The 17,688-nt window shown below is 36.2% G+C and overlaps 1 protein-coding gene across 3 annotated transcripts in view; it reads left to right on the forward strand.

The window, feature by feature from the left end:
- Nucleotides 1–17,688, forward strand: part of TMEM135 (transmembrane protein 135) — a 305,852-nt gene that overhangs the window by 10,613 nt on the left and 277,551 nt on the right. For all 3 annotated transcript variants that reach the window (XM_062196847.1, XM_062196849.1, XM_062196848.1), the window contains exons 2-3: nt 8,462–8,589; nt 12,260–12,352. In XM_062196847.1, the coding sequence (XP_062052831.1) occupies nt 8,462–8,589; nt 12,260–12,352 (221 nt within the window). The remainder of the gene's footprint in view (nt 1–8,461; nt 8,590–12,259; nt 12,353–17,688) is intronic.

Raw genomic sequence — 17,688 nt, forward strand, 5'->3', positions numbered from 1 at the left:
CTGCTTTCCCACGCCAAAGCAGAGAGCTGGTTCGGAAGTGGAGCAGCCAGAACTTGAAAGGGTGCCCATATGGGATGCTGACACTGCAGGCAGCAACTTTACCCACTGTGCCACAGGGCCAGCCCCAAGCCCACATTTTCTTACCTTTAAAATGGGGTTAATAATCATGTCCATTTCATAGATTGTTATGAAGATTTAGTGAGTTAACATTTGTGTGGTGTTTAGAACTGAGCCTGGCAAACAATAAGTGCTATGTAAGTTTTTTAAGACAGAATAAAAATCCTGCTAATGAAATATTTAAGCATACATAAATTCATTATAATTTTCTTTTACACAGTTATTTTCATTCAGTAAGAGGCAAGATTACTTACTAGGAATCATTTGGCAGTATCTGGAGATATTTTCGATTATCACAGCTGGGGGAATACTACTGGCATTTAGAAAGTAGAGACCAGGGATGCTGCAAAATATATCCTAAATTTTATAGGCTAGCCCGCTACAACAGTAAATTATCTGGTTGAAAATATCAGTAATGCTGAAGTTGAGAGCTCCTGCTTCAAAGAAACTAGATTTTTCAGACCCTATAGAAATGTATTCTTCTAGAAAAGTTTAATGATCAAACTCTGGGTCTAACAACAGTGACTAATTTAGAGTTTGGTACTAATAAGGCTTTGAGGGCCAATTAGCTTTGTGCTAGTCCATGACCATAGTCTGCAATCCCAATACTAGTCAATCATCTCTATGGCAAATGTGAGGCATTAATCACATGGGGAAATAGACAAAGAAATGACAAGGGAATAGAAATGTGTAAGATGAAATGCAAATAGTTCCAGTGGATATTTAATAGTGATATTCTTATGAAGAGAAATATATACATTGCAGGGTAGGCTTTATAATTTAAAAATCTGTTTATTTTAATTTCTTTGAAAGACTGAGAGAAGGAGAAAGAGGAGGATAGGTAGAGAGAGATCTCCTATTCATTGGTTTGCTGTAGTGAGTGGGAGAGAGAGGGTAGAGGACACAAAATTTGTAGTTTTGTATCTTCAGTCTATATCTTTTGTGTTACACGGATCTCCCCAGCTGCCATACGTGAATTGTGCTTAATGCTGCCTTAGTCTCTTGAATCATCCTTGGAATATTCATGAAGATACTTGTTTATTTTTTCCTCTAGATACTTTATTTTTTTTATAACTTTCAAATTTAGGTCTATGATCCATCTCAAATTTATCTTAAGTTTTATTTTGTGTTTGTTTGAAAGGTAGAGTGACACACAGAGAGGGAGGGAGAATGAGAAAGGAGAAGAGGAGAAGGAGGTAGAGAGGGAGAGAGTGTAAGGGAGAGGGAAAAGGGACAGAGAAAGACTGATTTGTTTGGTTTACTGCTGGTTTACTCCCCAAAGGCCTGCAATAGCCAGAGCTGGGGCAAGCCAAGCCAGGAGCCTGGAATTCCATTTGGGTTGCAGGGACCCAAATACCTATCAGGATGAGCTCTAGTAGGAAGCTGTATTGGAAGTGGAGCAGGTACTGAAAATCAGGCACTGTGATATGGAATGTGGGCATCTCAAGCAGAGTTTTAACCTCTGAGCCAGATGCCAGCCCCTCAAATTATTTTTTTAAAGATTTATTTCTTTCTTTATTTGAAATACAGAATGACACACACACACAGAGGGACACACACACACATACACACACACATCTTCCATTTGATGATTTGCTCCCCAATTGTCTACAGCAGCTGGAACTGGGCCAGGCTGAAACCAGGAGCCAGGAACTCTGGGTTTCCCACATGGGTGTCAGGAACCCAAGTACTTAGGCAATCATCTCCTGCTTTTGCAGGTGCATTAGCAGAGAGCTGGATGGGAAGCAGTGTTGCTGGGACTCAAACCAGTGGGCTGATATGTGTTTCTAGTGGGTTTAACCCACTGTTCCTGAATGTCGGCCCTCAAATTAGCTTAAGAAATGTGGAAATGGACATCTAAAGAGCATTTAAAGATTCTTCATAGGCCGGCGCCGTGGCTCAATAGGCTAATCCTCTGCCTGCAGCGCCGGCACTCTGTGTTCTAGTCCCAGTCGGGGTGCCGGATTCTGTCCCAGTTGCTCCTCTGCCAGGGCAGCTCTCTGCTATGGCCCAAGTCCTTGGGCCCTGCACTTGCATGGGAGACCAGGAGAAGCACCTGGCTCCTAGCTTCGGATCAGCACAGTGTGCTGGCCACAGCGTGCTGGCCGCAACGGCCATTGGAGGGTGAACCAACGGAAAAAGAAGACCTTTCTGTCTCTCTCTCTCACTGTCTACTCTGCCTGTCAAAAAAAAAAAAAGATTCTTCATAGAAATAGTTGTAGAGTTAAGATTAAAAATCAGTTCTTTATCATACTGATTATTTCTATTTCTGATTTATTTTTATTTTTTATTTATTTATTTTTTAATTTAATTTTTTGACAGGCAGAGTTAGAGAGAGAGAGACAGAGAGAAAGGTCTTCCTTTTTTTTTATGTTCGTTCACGCCCCAATGGCCGCTGCGGCCAGCGCACCCCGCTGATCCGAAGCCAGGAGCCAGGTGCTTCTCCTGGTCTCCCATGCGGGTGCAGGGCCCAAGCCCTTGGGCCGTCCTCCACTGCCTTCCTGGGCCACAGCAGAGAGCTGGCCTGGAAGAGGAGCAACCGGGACAGAATCCGGCGCCCTGACTGGGACTTTTTTTAAGATTTATTTATTTGAAAGTCAGAGTTACATAGAGAGAGAAGGAGAGGCAGAGAGAGATTAACAGATTTCAGTTTAAAAATCCTCAAAGTAAATGTTTTTGTATAGCTGAGAATATGGTGAAAGCATGATTTTTCAAATAGTTGGCTATTTCTTGCTACATTGTATTTATTTTCTTTTGTTCATCCAAAATAACTATTGAGGGAGATAGTTTTCAAGTAACCCAATGAAACTGTGGAGTCAACATTTAGTCGTACCATATTCAGTGACAAGGATTGTTGGATATAGAAACTGACAAATCCATGGGAATTATCTCCAATATTGAAATACCTGGAAGTGGCTATGTTATCTCTGACTTCAAACAGATCTTAAGTACCCCATGTAGCATTCATTTTTTTAACCTTTCTGAACACAACCTATCTCTTCTTTCTTTCTTAGATTAATCTGTATTCTTTATAGAATTTGTATTTTGTCAAATAGGATTAATTTGGTTGTAATAACTTGAAAATAAATGGGTGAAATAAGCTGTGTGCTTGTGTGTTTTAATGATGGATAAGACATAGAGGAAGATTGGTAGACAAATATCTGGACTGATGTGAAAATATGCAGAAACTATAAATTTTGTGCAAGGAGGCTCAAGGTTTTTTTGGCACAGGTAAAACACAATTCTCTGATGAATCTTCAGTTTCCACAACCAAAGTTTCAAATTTTAGATTCACATGCAGTTCTAGGAATTGATAGATTCTGTGTTTCTCTCAGTGGTAGCATCTTGCAGAATAATAGTACAATAGCACAACAAAAATGTTGCCATTGGTACAATCAAGACACAGAATATTCTTAGCACCTCAAGACCCCTAACATTGCCCTTTGAAACCATATTCATTTCCCTCCTGCTCACCAACTTCCGCTTAATCACTGGAAACCACAAAATTATTCTTTGCAATTTTGTCTTTTCAAGAATGTTATATAAATGAAATCATATAGTATGCAGTCCTTTGAGATTGATTTTTTCTACCCAGCATTATTCTTGGGAAAATCATTAAAGTTGTTTCATATATTGCTAGTTTATTTTTTATTTATTTATTTTTTATTGCTGAGTGTTATTTATTCAGTAGTACGGATATGTTGTAGTTTGTTAAACCATTCACCTATTGAAGAACATGTGGGTTATTTCTAGTTTCTTTGTTTCTTTTCTTTCTTTCTTTCTTTCTTTCTTTCTTTCTTTCTTTCTTTCTTTCTTTCTTTCTTTCTTTTTTTTTTCTTTTAAATATTTTCTCCTTATCTCAAAGGCAGAGAGACAGAGATCTTCATCTGCTGGTTTATTCCCCCAAATACCTGCAACAGCCTGTCCTGGACTATGTTAAGGTTAGGAGCCTGTAATTCAGTCTGGGTCTCCAATGTAGGCGGCAGGGACCCAAGTACTTGAACCATCATCTGCTGCCTCCAAGGGGTGTGTTAGCAGGGAGCTGGATTAGGTACTTCCATATGGGTTGTGGGCATTCCAAGCAGCATCTTAAATGCTGTGCCAAATGCATACCCTTCCAGTTTTTGACTTACAAACAAAGTTTCTATAAACCTTCATAGACAAGTTTTTATGTGAACTATAAGTTTTCATTTCTCAGAGGTAAACATGCAGGATTAAATGTATTGGTCTTATGTTAATTGCATGTTTTGTTTTTTAAGAAACTGTCAAATTGTTTTTCAGAATGGTGTTACCATTTCACATTTTCATCAGCAATGGATGAATGATCTGATTTCACCAAATCCTTTCCAGTGTTTTTAATAGTTATTATGTTTTACTTTAGCCACTCATTCTGATACATTTGTAGGGATACCTTATTGTGGTTTTAATTAGTATTTCCCTGATGGCTATTGTGCTTATTTGCTATCTATATATTCTGCTCTGTGAAATGTCTGTTCAGTTATTTTGTACATTTTCTAATTGGATTGTTTGTTTTTTTGCTGTTGAATTTTGAGATTTTTAAAAATATATTAATACTAGTCCTTATGTATGTGATTTTCAGATATTTTCTCTGATTTAGCTTATATTTTTATTAATAAGTCTTTCACAGAAAAAAGTTAAAATTTTGATAAATAATACTTTATCAATTTTTCCTTTTATGAATTATGCTTTTGTTGTCAAGTCTAAGAACTCTTTGCTTAGTCTTATAGCAGTAAGATTTTCTCCAATTTCTATCTCTAAATGTTTTATAATTTTATATTTTACATTTATGTCTGTGATACATTTTGAATTAATTTTTGTGTAAGGTTTGAGACTCCCATTGAGATTCTTTTAAAAAATTTTTTTTTGAACTATGCATGTCTACTTCCTCCAGTACCATTTGTTGAAAAGGCTATCTTTCTTCCATGCAATTGATTTTGTAACTTTGTTAATGATAAGTTGGATGTATTTGTGTGGATCAGTTTCTGGGTTCCTTATTATGTTCTGTTGGTCTATTCCTCCATCAATGTCATACATTCAGATAATGTAGATATGTAATAACATTTTGAAATCAGGCTCCTCCCATTTTATTCTTTTTAAAAAACTTTTAAAAGCTGTTTTAGTTCCTTTACTTTTTAATATACATTTTAGAATAATCTTGTCCATAGCTACAAAAATCTTTTTGGGATTGTGATAGGAATTTGTTTAAACTTACATATTAATTTGAGAAGAATTGGTGTCTTTACTATGTTGAACATTCCAATCCATGAACATGGTATGTATACCTCTTCATTAATTTCCTTCATCAGCATTGTCTAATTTTCAGCATATATTTGTTGTAGATTTATATCCAAGTGTTTAAATTTCTTTTATAAATGCCAGTGTATTTTAGTATAGGTGCTGCCAAAGTGAGCACAATGCCAGTGTATTTTAAATTTTGGTGTCCATGTAATCATTGCTGTTACGTGGAAAGTCAATAGATTTTTGTGTGTTTATCATGTGTTATATGACTTCGCTGGGCTTTTTTACATTTTCTGCATAGACATTCAGGTTATTTCCAAATTCCTTTGCAGGAATGGAGAAGGATATTTTTTAACTACCTGAATATTTAACAGTACCAGATTCTGCCCATTGTTAAGTCTAAAGAGGTATTACATTCCAAATCCTGAAGATACTAGGAGCTGATGACATGGCTGAGGATCAGGGAGGAACTAAAAATGACATCAACATTTTGTTCCTGATTGAGTGGATATCATGCTGTTACTTGAGGTAGGGAACTCAGAAGTAAAAAGAGTATTTGGGGAATACAATGAGTTCTGCACTGGATATGTTGATTTTTTTTGGTGCCTTATTGGACATCTCAGTTGAGATGTTTAGTAAATATTTGAAGTGAGGATTTGGGATAAAGTATAGAATTAGAGGAACAAGTTAGAGTTATAATAGGAGTTTCTATATTGAGATACCAGATGATATTGTGGTTGATAGTATATGTATAATGAGTAGAGAGAGAGAGCTGATGAAAAAATGCTAGCAAAGAAATGAGAAGAATGCACTACCACAGAAACTATAGAAACTTCTCTCTTGTCAAAATTCTATCATTTTTCTGTCTTAGAAGATTGAGTTAAATCTTCCTGGCATCATTACCTGCCTATTCCCATTACCTGTTGGTTGTTCTCTATAGGCATGTCTATTACAGTTTCTTGTTCCTATTGTGTATTATTCACCACACTACTGTGTTACAGCTTACTGTTTTTGTTTATTTCTCTATCAAGATTTTGTTCCTTAAAGGAAGAATTAGGTCTTGTTCTTCATTATTTTTCCTGCATATGGTTGTTGAAGTAAAACAGAAGATGGTCAGTGTCAGAGGCTTCAAGGGGTAGAATAAGAAGAAGTGAGTAGAGGACATGAGACTTGTTGATTACTGACCTTACGGAAAGTATTATCTGCAGAACGATGACAAATGAATGGAGAATTTTACACCCCCTTCCCTCTTTCCCTATTATATTGTTCTAACCTTTGTTCTTTTGATATACTGTTTCATCATGATGATAAAGTGTTCCTTCTCATGACCTGTAAGGAGGCCACTGTTCTTCCAAATTACCTTCTCAGTGATGAAACTGCTGCCTACTACTGCTCAACTTCTATTGCTTTGTTAATTATTGTATTACTGACACTTAATCATTGCTCAATATCTGTATCCATATCTTGAGCCTATTATGATTTATATTGTTTTATTTCCCATAATATTAATAGTGTGCTCACTAAATAGTTAGGTATCTTTTTTTTTTGGGTAAAGATTAATTTATTTATTTGAAAGGGATGTGGGTATTTTAAGAAGTGACTTAACTGGCTGCGCCACAGCACCCACCCCAGATATCATGTCCTGATTTTTATGTATCATTACTAAATTATGTCAGGCCTTTTTTTTTGTTTTAATCTAGATATTTCCCTTTTAAATTCAAAGCTAACCCCTCTCATCATGCTCCACCCCATGTTTAAAGCTAACTTAAAAATCTAAGTCATGAGGACTATAAATATAATATTGTTAACGTATTTTTGTAAAAGATTTCTCTGATGAACTTCTACATATAGGATTATAGGAATCTGTTTCTTTTTCTGGTAGTCCATGGCAACTATATGCATTGTTACTAGTTTTTTTTTTTTTCCTTCAAAATTTTTATTTATTTGAGAGGCAGGGAGAGACAGTGAGTGGGTGTGATTGATACTCCATCTTCTAGGTCACTACTGGATCAGCAGGGCAATTAACTCAGTTTGGTTTCTTACATGGTTGGTAGGAACCCAATTAGCTGAGCCATCACTGTTGCCTCCCAGGATCTTCATTGGCAGTAAGCTGGAGTCAGGAGCAGGTATTGGGCAATGAACCTTGTTCTGATGTGGGACATGGGCATCTAACAGGCTTCTTAAATAGGAAGCTAAATACCCACCTTATTACTAGATTCTTAATAACAGTTTTTCAGATCTTTTTTCATGGACTTCAGGAGGCTAGAAATCATTAATTTTATTTTTTACTTTTTGTATTTCTAGCATATTTTTTGCTTCATAGTAGTCATGTCTGAATAACTGACTGCATTTTTCTAGTTTCTATCACCGAGGTTCTCTAATAATAGCTTGATAACATCTGTGGCATAGTTTGGTTATAACATCAAATTTTTATTTGAATTACAATTTATTTTTCTGTTTGCAAGTAATTAAATTTTCGTATTTCAAACTTTTAAAGACATTACAAATGTTTATGCTAATATATGGAAGTTACTCATCACATGACCCACATTGTAATTTCTTGGTGTATATTTTACCTCCAATAATTTCATTTGTGTTCTTTTTGATCTTGGCAACTGTAAATGAGCCAGTAAAATGCTATAATTTTTATTTTTTTAAAAAGATTTATATTATTTACTTGAGAGGCAGAGTTACAGACAGAGAGAGGGAGTGAAAGAGAGGTCTTTTCATCTGCTGGTTCACTCCTCAAATGGCCACAACTGCCAGAGCTGGACTGATCCAAAGCAGGAACCAGGAACTTCCTCCAGGTTTCCCATGGTGGTTCAGGGGCCCAAGCACTTGAGTCATCTGCTAGTGCTTTCCCAAGCCATAGCAGAGAGCTTGTTTGGAAGTGGAGCAACCAGGACTTGAACTGGAGCCCATATAGGATGCTGGTGCTGTGGGCAGATGCTCAACCTACTACACTGCAGTGCTGGTCCTTACTTTACTTTTAAAATACATACTTTTATTCAGTAGCTTCCATATAAGAGCTAATTTAAGTTGAAAAAGTTGGTTGGATTAAACAAAAAGCCTTTCTGTTTTTCAGATTGCAGCAATTCTTCGAAAACGAAAATTAGACTATTATTTACATAAACTACTTCCTGAGATCCTACAGTCTGCTTCATTTCTGACTGCTAATGGGGCCTTGTATATTGCTTTCTTTTGCACTTTAAGGTTGGTATTCATAGTCATGACTAGATGTTAATACAAATTCCTTTGTTGAAATGGAAACAGATGTTTACATAAATGGTGTGTAGGTCTATTTCTTATTTCTTGTTTTTTTTTTTTCTTTAATATGTGAAGTGATGTTTATCTTTAAGAAATATTTGTAAAACCAGAAGCTGTGGGCCTCATGGCCCAAGTTGTAATAGAAATTTCCAATTATTTTTGTGTCATTATGTTGCAACAATGCCTTAATATGTCACACATTTTATGAAGCTTGCTATATTTACCAAGTTGTTGATTGGGATTTCTTAGATTTTAAATTTCATAGGTCAGGAATTTAAAGCAGCTATACATAACATAGGTTAGGGTAAAATGAAAGGAACAGACTTCAAAAAGGACTATGAAATGAATATATTATGTACAAAACAGTAAGTTTATTTCTTGTGTATGCTACTGGTAGAATTTTTGTTCCTGATTCAGTCTTATATACATTACATGTGCTACATGGTTTATATATTTTAGATACAGGCTAGATTTAATATTTTGAGTGCTGTGACACTCCTAACTTATTTATGAGATATCTACTTCTTTTTATCTTTTTCTTTTTTGTGTTTTTTCCCACTGATTGTTGAAAAATTCAAGCTAATATTTTTTATATCTGTCAAGTTAAAATATTGTTTTCACATTACCCTTATATGAGGGTTGCTCATGTAGTTCTATAGATATATTTTACCTACAGTTAAAGATATAGTTTGCAAGTGTCTTTTATAGATTTTCTCCCTAGAGCATTTAGATTTATAAGATTAGATTATGCAGAAAATAATTGATAAGATTTTCATGCTATTGAGAAAACCATACTTTTAAATTGGATTGAAAATCTATATAAGTAAATTTCTTCATTGTGTGGTATCTAGAAAGTTTCTAAGACTTGTTAAAAATGAAAATTAAATTACAAATAATTAGATTTTAATGAATTATAATAAATGTAGTAAGTTATATTGTAGTATATTTCGTTGTATACTATGAACCTGTTTGGTTAAGTTGTAGAAGCAAAAAGGGGGTATAATTAAGGTTGTTTCAGTGTTCTTCCTATAACTGATTTCCTCAAGTCCATTTTCCTTTAGTGAGTATGTTCAGTAATTTGTTAAGTTCTCTGTGAATACTTTTTAATTAAAAACAATTTATTTTTCCATTTTATTTGAAAGGCAGAGAGGGGGCCAGCAATGTGGCACAGTAGGTTAATCCTACGCCTGTGGCACTGGCATCCCATTCCACATGGGCACCGATTCTAGTCCTGGCTGCCCCTCTTCCAATCTAGCTCTCTGCTAAGGCCTGGAAAAGCAATAGAAGATGGCCCAAGTGTTTGGGTCCCTGCACCCTCATGGGAGACCAGGAAGAGGCACCTGGCTCCTGGCTTCGTATTGGCACAGCTCCGGCCGTTTCAGCCATCTGGGAAGTTAACCAGCAGAAGGAAGACCTTTCTCTCTGTCTTTCCCTCTCACTGTCTGTAACTCTACCTCTCAAATAAATAAATCTTTTATTTTTTATTTTATTTATTTATTTATTTTTGACAGGCAGAGTGGACAGTGAGAGAGAGAGACAGAGAGAAAGGTCTTCCTTTGCCGTTGGTTCACCCTCCAATGGCCGCCGTGGCTGGCGCGCTGCGGCCGGCGCACTGCGCTGATCCGATGGCAGGAGTCAGGTACCTATCCTGGTCTCCCATGGGGTGCAGGGCCCAAGCACTTGGGCCATCCTCCACTGCACTCCCTGGCCACAGCAGAGAGCTGGCCTGGAAGAGGGGCAGCTGGGACAGGATCGGTGCCCCGACCGGGACTAGAACCTGGTGTGCCGGCGCCGCAAGGCAGAGGATTAGCCTAGTGAGCCGTGGCGCTGGCTTTTTTTTTTTTTTTTAAAGAAAGAAGAGACAGAGACGGAGATCTTCCATCTGCTGGTTCACTCCCCAAATGTACTCAACAGCCAGGACTGGATCAGGCCAAAGCTACAGTGCCTGAAACTCCATCTTGGTTTCCCATGTTGGGGGCAGGGACACAAGTATTTTAAGCCATCCCCATTTTCACATTGGCAGGAAGTTGGATAGGAAGTGGAGAAGCTAGGACTTGGCACTCTGATATGGCATGTGGGCATCCCAAGTGGTGACCCAGCCATTGCACCAAATGCCTGCCCCATCTTTGTGGATTTTGTACTGGAGGGAAAGCTACGTCTGTTCTTATCAGGAAGGTTTCTGATACCTATTTCAGAAATACCTAACTGATGTGTCATCAATAGCTTTTCTAATCTTTTAAAATCTGAACTTCAATTAAAAAGATAATTTCATTTGTGATTTCTTTAAAAATTAAAAAATTTTTTTTTTTTTAAAATTTTCACCTACTTTTAAGGCAGAGGAAGACAGGGAGATAGAAAGAGAGGGAAAGAGAAGCGAGTGCGAAACAGATAGGACTAGGCCAGGCTGAAGTAAGGAGCCCAGAACATTGTTTGGGTCTTTCATGTAGGTGGCAAGGACCCAAGATTTTAGCCATCATCTGTTGCCTCCTAGGATCTATTAACAGGAAGCTGGATTGGAAGTGAAGTAGCTGGAACTTGAACCAGAAATCCAATATGGAATGCAAGTGTCCCAAACAGTGGCTTAGCTCATGGTGCCACGATACCTTCCCCTAATTGTGATTCTTGATGTCTGTCTGTCTGTCTGCCTATTGACTTACCTACCCACCTACCCACCCCCTTTAATGCATGATTTAGTAACTGACCAACTTTGTTCAGATAATTTCTTATACTTTTTATTTGCTGCTTCTGCTTTTTTTAAAACATTTTTAAAGGAAAAGATATCTTCCTAACATCTCCAGTTTTCTTTTTATTCTTTAAAAATCCAAGCAGCTAATGGTCATTTATAATATGTTAGGTACTGTGAAGTTTTTACTTTCAAGGAGCATATTCTAGTGAATAAAAAATTTTATATATGTAAAATTAAAAAAAAAAGACTAAAATACTTTAGTAAGTGCTGTAAGAAGAGTTGTCAAGGGCTGTAGGAGCAAAGATAGAAAGGCATTTGTTGAATATCATGTTCAAAAAATGAAAGTAGTAAGAATTGTAATCACAGCTATTACTTCCTGAGTCCTTACAGTGTACTTGCATGTAGCCTTCATGACAGCTGTATGTAATATTATTATTCCCATTTGGTAAATAAGGAAGCTGGAGAACACAGAAGGCTTGACTAGCTAGCTGATTTGAATCCAGAGAGTGCATGATTGAATATGAATGACTGAACTATTAGAAGGAGAGATATCCCTTTGTTTGCTGTTGTAGGAGCCTGAACAAGAGATGGTGAGGGACCCAACAAAGGCAGAGGCAGTGGGTTGGAGAGGAATTTGAGAGGTAATTTGCAGAATTTATCTCTCAGATTTAATGTATGGGGTAAGGGAACCAAAGTTGGGGATGATTCTGTCAAGCATAAGTGGATAGTTAATGCATCAAGGAAAATAGAAGAAGGAAAACAAATTTCTGGGGATAGAGGAGAGAAAGGTGAGTATGGTTTTGGACATATTGAATTTGAGGTGCTATGGGACATTTGTTTTGGGGGTAGACTGAGAAGAGAAACTTCTGTTCATAATAATGGAAATGAACAACTAGAAATTTCATACAAAAAATCAAATTTGAATTTCAGGAAGATACTTGGAAAATTCTACTCATGGACTCCTGGCTTTGGTGCCGCTTTGCCAGCATCTTATATGGCCATTCTAATCGAAAGAAAAAGCAGGTAAAATTTTATGTATTATTTAATAGAACTGGTTATCTATCCCCTACTCCAGCTAGAGATTTTTGTTTCACTTATGACTTATGATAAGAAGTATTTCCAGATATATTTTTTCAGTTCTGCAAATATCTGAGTGAAAATTAATTTTATATTAATATTTATATTTATTATGTCTATAAAATATAAAAATTAACTTTATAGAGCAATACTACTCATTTGTATACTAAAATTGTAGAGTGCTATGAGATGGAAAAGGTAAATTGTATTTTAAAAAACTATTTATTTGAGAGGCAGAAAGATGGAGACAGACTGACAAAGACTTCCCAATATCTGGTTCACTCTCCAGATGCCCAGCATCTAGGAATTCTATCCAGGACTCCAATGCCTGTGGAAGGGAGCTAAATACTTGAGACATCTCCTTCTGCCTTCCAGGGTGCTCATTAGCAGGACATTGGAAACCAAAGCAGGTCTGGGAGTTGAACCCAGCCTCTCTCTAATGGGGAATGAGCATCTGAACTGTTGCCTTTAATTGTTCCAGCAAACTGCCCTGGCATATGCAAATTCTAATGAAAGATCTTTTCCATAGCCACTATACCGTTTAACATCTAATTATATTAACAATAGTTTTCTATTATCATCTAGATCTGTACTTTGCTTCAGGCTCCTTGAGTTACCTCTTTTAAATAAATTATTAATTAATCTTATCACTAAAATTTTTTTTGATTGTTATCAAGCCAAAATTTTCCTTGTGAACTAATAAGATTTGTATAAAATGTTGCAAATTTATGTCAACTATCAGGTAAAGTAGAAGCTTTTGCTATCTCATAAATAATAATTATTTTAAAATATTTTTTATTTTGTTTATTTGAGACACAGTGAGAAAAGAGTATGCTCCCATCTGCTGGGTCACTTGCCAAATTCTCCAAATGCTAGGAGCTAGAAACCCAATCCAAATCTCCCACATTGGTGGCATGAACCCAATTATTGAGTTATCACTGCTGCCTCGCAGAGTCTGCATTGGCAGAAAGCTGGAGTCAGGAGCTGAGCTGATACTGAACCCTGATACTCTGATGTAGGTCACAGATGTCTTACCTGCTTGGCTAAAGGCCCACTCCCAATAATTATCATTTTTTTCTTCCTGAGAAATTTATCTACTTTTGTTCCAAAGAATCAATTGAGATAATATATTAAAAACTTTCAGTTTATGAAAATGCTTATTCTAGTTGATGACTTCCTAGTAAGAATATCAGTAGATCTTACCAGCCAAATCACCTGAAGCAACTGTTAATTAATAGCACCTAAATTTTTGTGTTTCTGTGTTTTATTTTATCATGATACTTTGAATTTTTGGAATTATTGAACTCAAAGGAGTGGTCGAGGTAATAACCTCAACAAAATCAAGTCAGTAATGGTAGAAACATAGCTTATTGTATCCCAGCGGATAGTACAGCATGGTCATTAAAGTGTGGATTTTGGTGCTATACTGTCTAGCTGAGGAATCTGGCTTTTTCACTTGCTGTGTGACTGCTACAGCTTACTCCTCACCTCACCTGAACATAATGATAATCTATTTTTAGAGTGGTTCGGAGAACTAACTGAATTAGTATAATGTAAAAATACTTAGAACAGAATCTGGTACATTCACTGGATGACTAATGAATGAATGAATGATATTGAGTGTATTTGCATGTCATTTTTGGCCATTCTCATATTTTCTTTGGAGGAATCTCTGTTCATTCAGATCCTTTGCTCAGCTTTTTAATTTGGTTGTTTATCTTTTTGAAAAACATTCATTTATTTAAGAGGTGGGAGAGAAAGAGAGAGATGGAGAGAGAGACAGAAAGAGAGAGCAAGCTCCCACTCCCATCTATTGAATCATTCCCCAAATGTCTACAATAGTTGAGGATATACCAGGCCAAACCTAGGAGCCAGGAACCTAGTCCAGGTCTTCTAAGGGGGTAGCAGGGATCCGTCCACATGAGCCATCATCTGCTGCCTCCTAGGGAGTGCCTCAGCAGGACATTAGAATAAGGAATAGAACAGGGATTCAAAGTCAGGCACTCCAGTATAGGGTGTGGGCATGCCACATGGTGTCTCAACTGGTAGGCTAACTACTTGCCCCAGAGTTATTTATCTTTTAACCACTGAATTGTAAATGTTCTTTAAAAGTTCTGGATATTAGTCCCTTGCTACAATCTGCAGCTATTGTCTCCTGTTCAGTGTGTTTGTGTTTTCACTTTCTTGATTATATATCCTTTGAGGCACAAAAGTTTTTAATTTTGATGAAGTCAAGTTTATCTATTTACTCTTATGTTGATTGTATTTTTGGTATCATGTTTGAGAAGTGTGACTAACACATAGATTCACTTCTATATCTATTTCTCATTTTTATGTTCTTAGCTCTTACCTTTCAGTCTTTTATCCATTTTGAGTTAATTTTTATATATGCTGTGAGTAAAGGTGGGAATTACATATTTAATCTCATTTTCCACATTTATTGCTACACTATATAAATGCAATTGATTTTTGTATGTTTATCTTGACTCCTATGACCTTGCTGAACTCACTGATTCGTTCTAGTTTTTGGTACATTCCTTGAGTTTTTCTTTTTTTTAATATAGGAAATTATGTTGTCTGCAAATGGGGATAGTTTTATTTCTTCTTTTCTAAACTGTGTGTCCTTTTTATCCCCATTTTTTGACTTATGGTGCTGATTCATTCCCCAGATGCCTATAACAGTTGTAAGCATTTGTCCCTGATTTCAGGAGTAGGGTGTTCAATCTTTCATCATTAAGTATGTTTGCTGGGGGTATTTTTTTTTTTTTTTTTGATGGCTTTATCAAGTTTGGAAAGTTCACATGTATTTCCAATTAGATGAGAATCTATAATGAATGGATATCATATTTTGTCATGTGCCTTTTTTCTTCCTTAGCCTATAGTGCTTTTTTAAGTATCAGTAAGGTCAAGGTTGATGATAGTGTTACTTATCTGCCTCTGGGTTTCTCAACATTGGCACTATCAAAATATTTTAGGCCAGATAATTCCCTATTAGGAAGGCTGTCTTCTGCATTGTATTCATTCATGACATCAGCACTCCCTCCCTCTCCTTACCACATCAGAACAACCCTAAATGTCTCAACACATTATTAAATGTCCCTATGGGACAAACCACTCTTTGTTGAGAATTACTGAACTATATCTTTACTAATTTTTTTGGTCTAGTTTATCATTTGCTGAGAGAAGGATATTAAGATCCTCAACTGTGGTTTTAAATTGTGTATTTTTCTCTTTATTAATTTCTGTGGTACTTTTATTGTGATATATATTTATTATTTGCCATTGCTTCATCATGCACTTTCTTTTTTTAAAAAAAATGATTTATTTATTGTTTATTCCAAAGGCAGAGTTATATATAGAGAGATCTTCCATCCATTGGTTCATTCCCCAGATAAGGCCAGGGGTGTGCCAGGATGAAGCCAGGAAGCAAGAGCATCATTCAGGTCTTCCACATGGGTGAGAGGAACCCAAATCCTTAGGCCATCTTCTGCTACTTTTCCCAGGCCATTAGCAGGAAACTGGATTGGAAGAGGAGCATCTGGGACGTGAACTGGCATCCATATGGGATGCTGGCATCCCAGGCAGAGGGCTTTACAAGTTATGCCACAATGCCAAGCTGTGCCAGGATGCTGGCCCCCAGTTTTGCCCTTTACTTAGTTTATTTAGTTCGTTTTCTGACATTTTATTAATGGGTGAGTTGGGCTTGTTTTCTGTTTTTCATTTCTCTGTTCCACTTCCTTCTTTTGCATTGTTTAAATTTGAATTATAATATATGTATATTTTTTTACTGTTTGCTCTGTGGACTATATTATGCATCTTTAACCTTTACAACTTCTTAGTGTTAATATGTTACTATGTTGCAGAATGAGAAACTGCTTACCTTAGGATCTGTTTTTCTTTTCCCTCTCTTTCTTTAAACACTAATATTAATTCAAATAAACAAAGTAAAAGCATAAATTGATGTTAAAAGCAGTAACTGCTTAGGTCATGAAGAAAAGTTTTCCAGAAGTGAGGTGATAACATGCATTTGGGTTGCTGGTTTATTTCCTGCTTTATTTTCCCTTTTGGTAGATGAAGTTTTTTAAGCTTTCTTTTTTAAAAACTTTTATTTAATAAATATAAATTTCCAAAGCACAGCTTTTGGATTACAGTGGCTTTTTCCCCCTATAGCCTCCCTCCCACCAGTCAACCCTCCCATCTCCCGCTCCCTCTCCCATTCCATTTACGTCAAGATTCATTTTCAATTCTCTTTATATATAGATCAATTTAGTATATATATTAAGTAAAGATTTCAACAGTTTGCACACACACAGAAAAAGTGTAAAGTACTGTTTGAGTAGTAGTTATAGCATTAATTCACATTGTACCACACATTAAGGACAGAGATCCTACATGGGGAGTAAGTGCACAGTGACTCCTGTTGTTGACTTAACAATTGACACTCTTGTTTATGGCATCAATAATCACCCTAGCTTTCTTTTTTTATTCCCCGTGAGTTTTTGCATTAGTTTTTCATTTTTAGAAACAGGTTGTTCATAAAACATTTGTAGGTGTTTTAGATTATAACCTATTCTAAATATTAGTTGAAGTATTTTTATTGTTTTAAAGAAAAATTTTTAAATTTAGCTTTGTTTAACTTCTTTATAACTGTTACCATGATTGTAGAACAAATATTGATTTTACTTCATGATTGTTACATAAATGAACTCTGGTAGTTTTATGTTTGTTTTAAAGGTTTTATTTATTTATTTATTTGAAAGACAGAATTAGAGAGTGAGAGAGAGGGAGAAGAGGAGAGAGAAAGATCTTTTTTTTTTTTTTTTTGTGGGCTTCTCCTATATGTCTCCTATATGGTCTTTTTTTTTTTTCCTTTTTTTTTTTTTAACTTTTATTTAATGCATATAAATTTCCAAAGTACAGCTTATGGATTACAGTGGCTTTCCCCCCATAACTTCCCTCCCACCCTTAACCCTCCCTTTTCCTGCTCCCTCTCCCCTTCCATTCACATCAAGATTCATTTTCAATTCTCTTTATATACAGAAGATCAGTTTAGTATATACTAAGTAAAGATATCAACAGTTTGCACCCACATAGAAACACAAAGTGAAAAATACTGTTTGAGTACTAGTTACAGCGTTAAATCACAATGTACAGCACATTAAGGACAGAGATCCTACATGGGGAGTAAGTGCACAGTGACTCCTGTTGTTGACTTAACAAATTGACACTCTTGTTTATGGCATCAGTAATCACCCTAGGCTCTTGTCATGAGTTGCCAAAGC

Source organism: Lepus europaeus, chromosome 7, assembly GCF_033115175.1.
Source record: "Lepus europaeus isolate LE1 chromosome 7, mLepTim1.pri, whole genome shotgun sequence".
In the NCBI taxonomy this organism is placed as follows: Eukaryota; Metazoa; Chordata; class Mammalia; order Lagomorpha; family Leporidae; genus Lepus; species Lepus europaeus.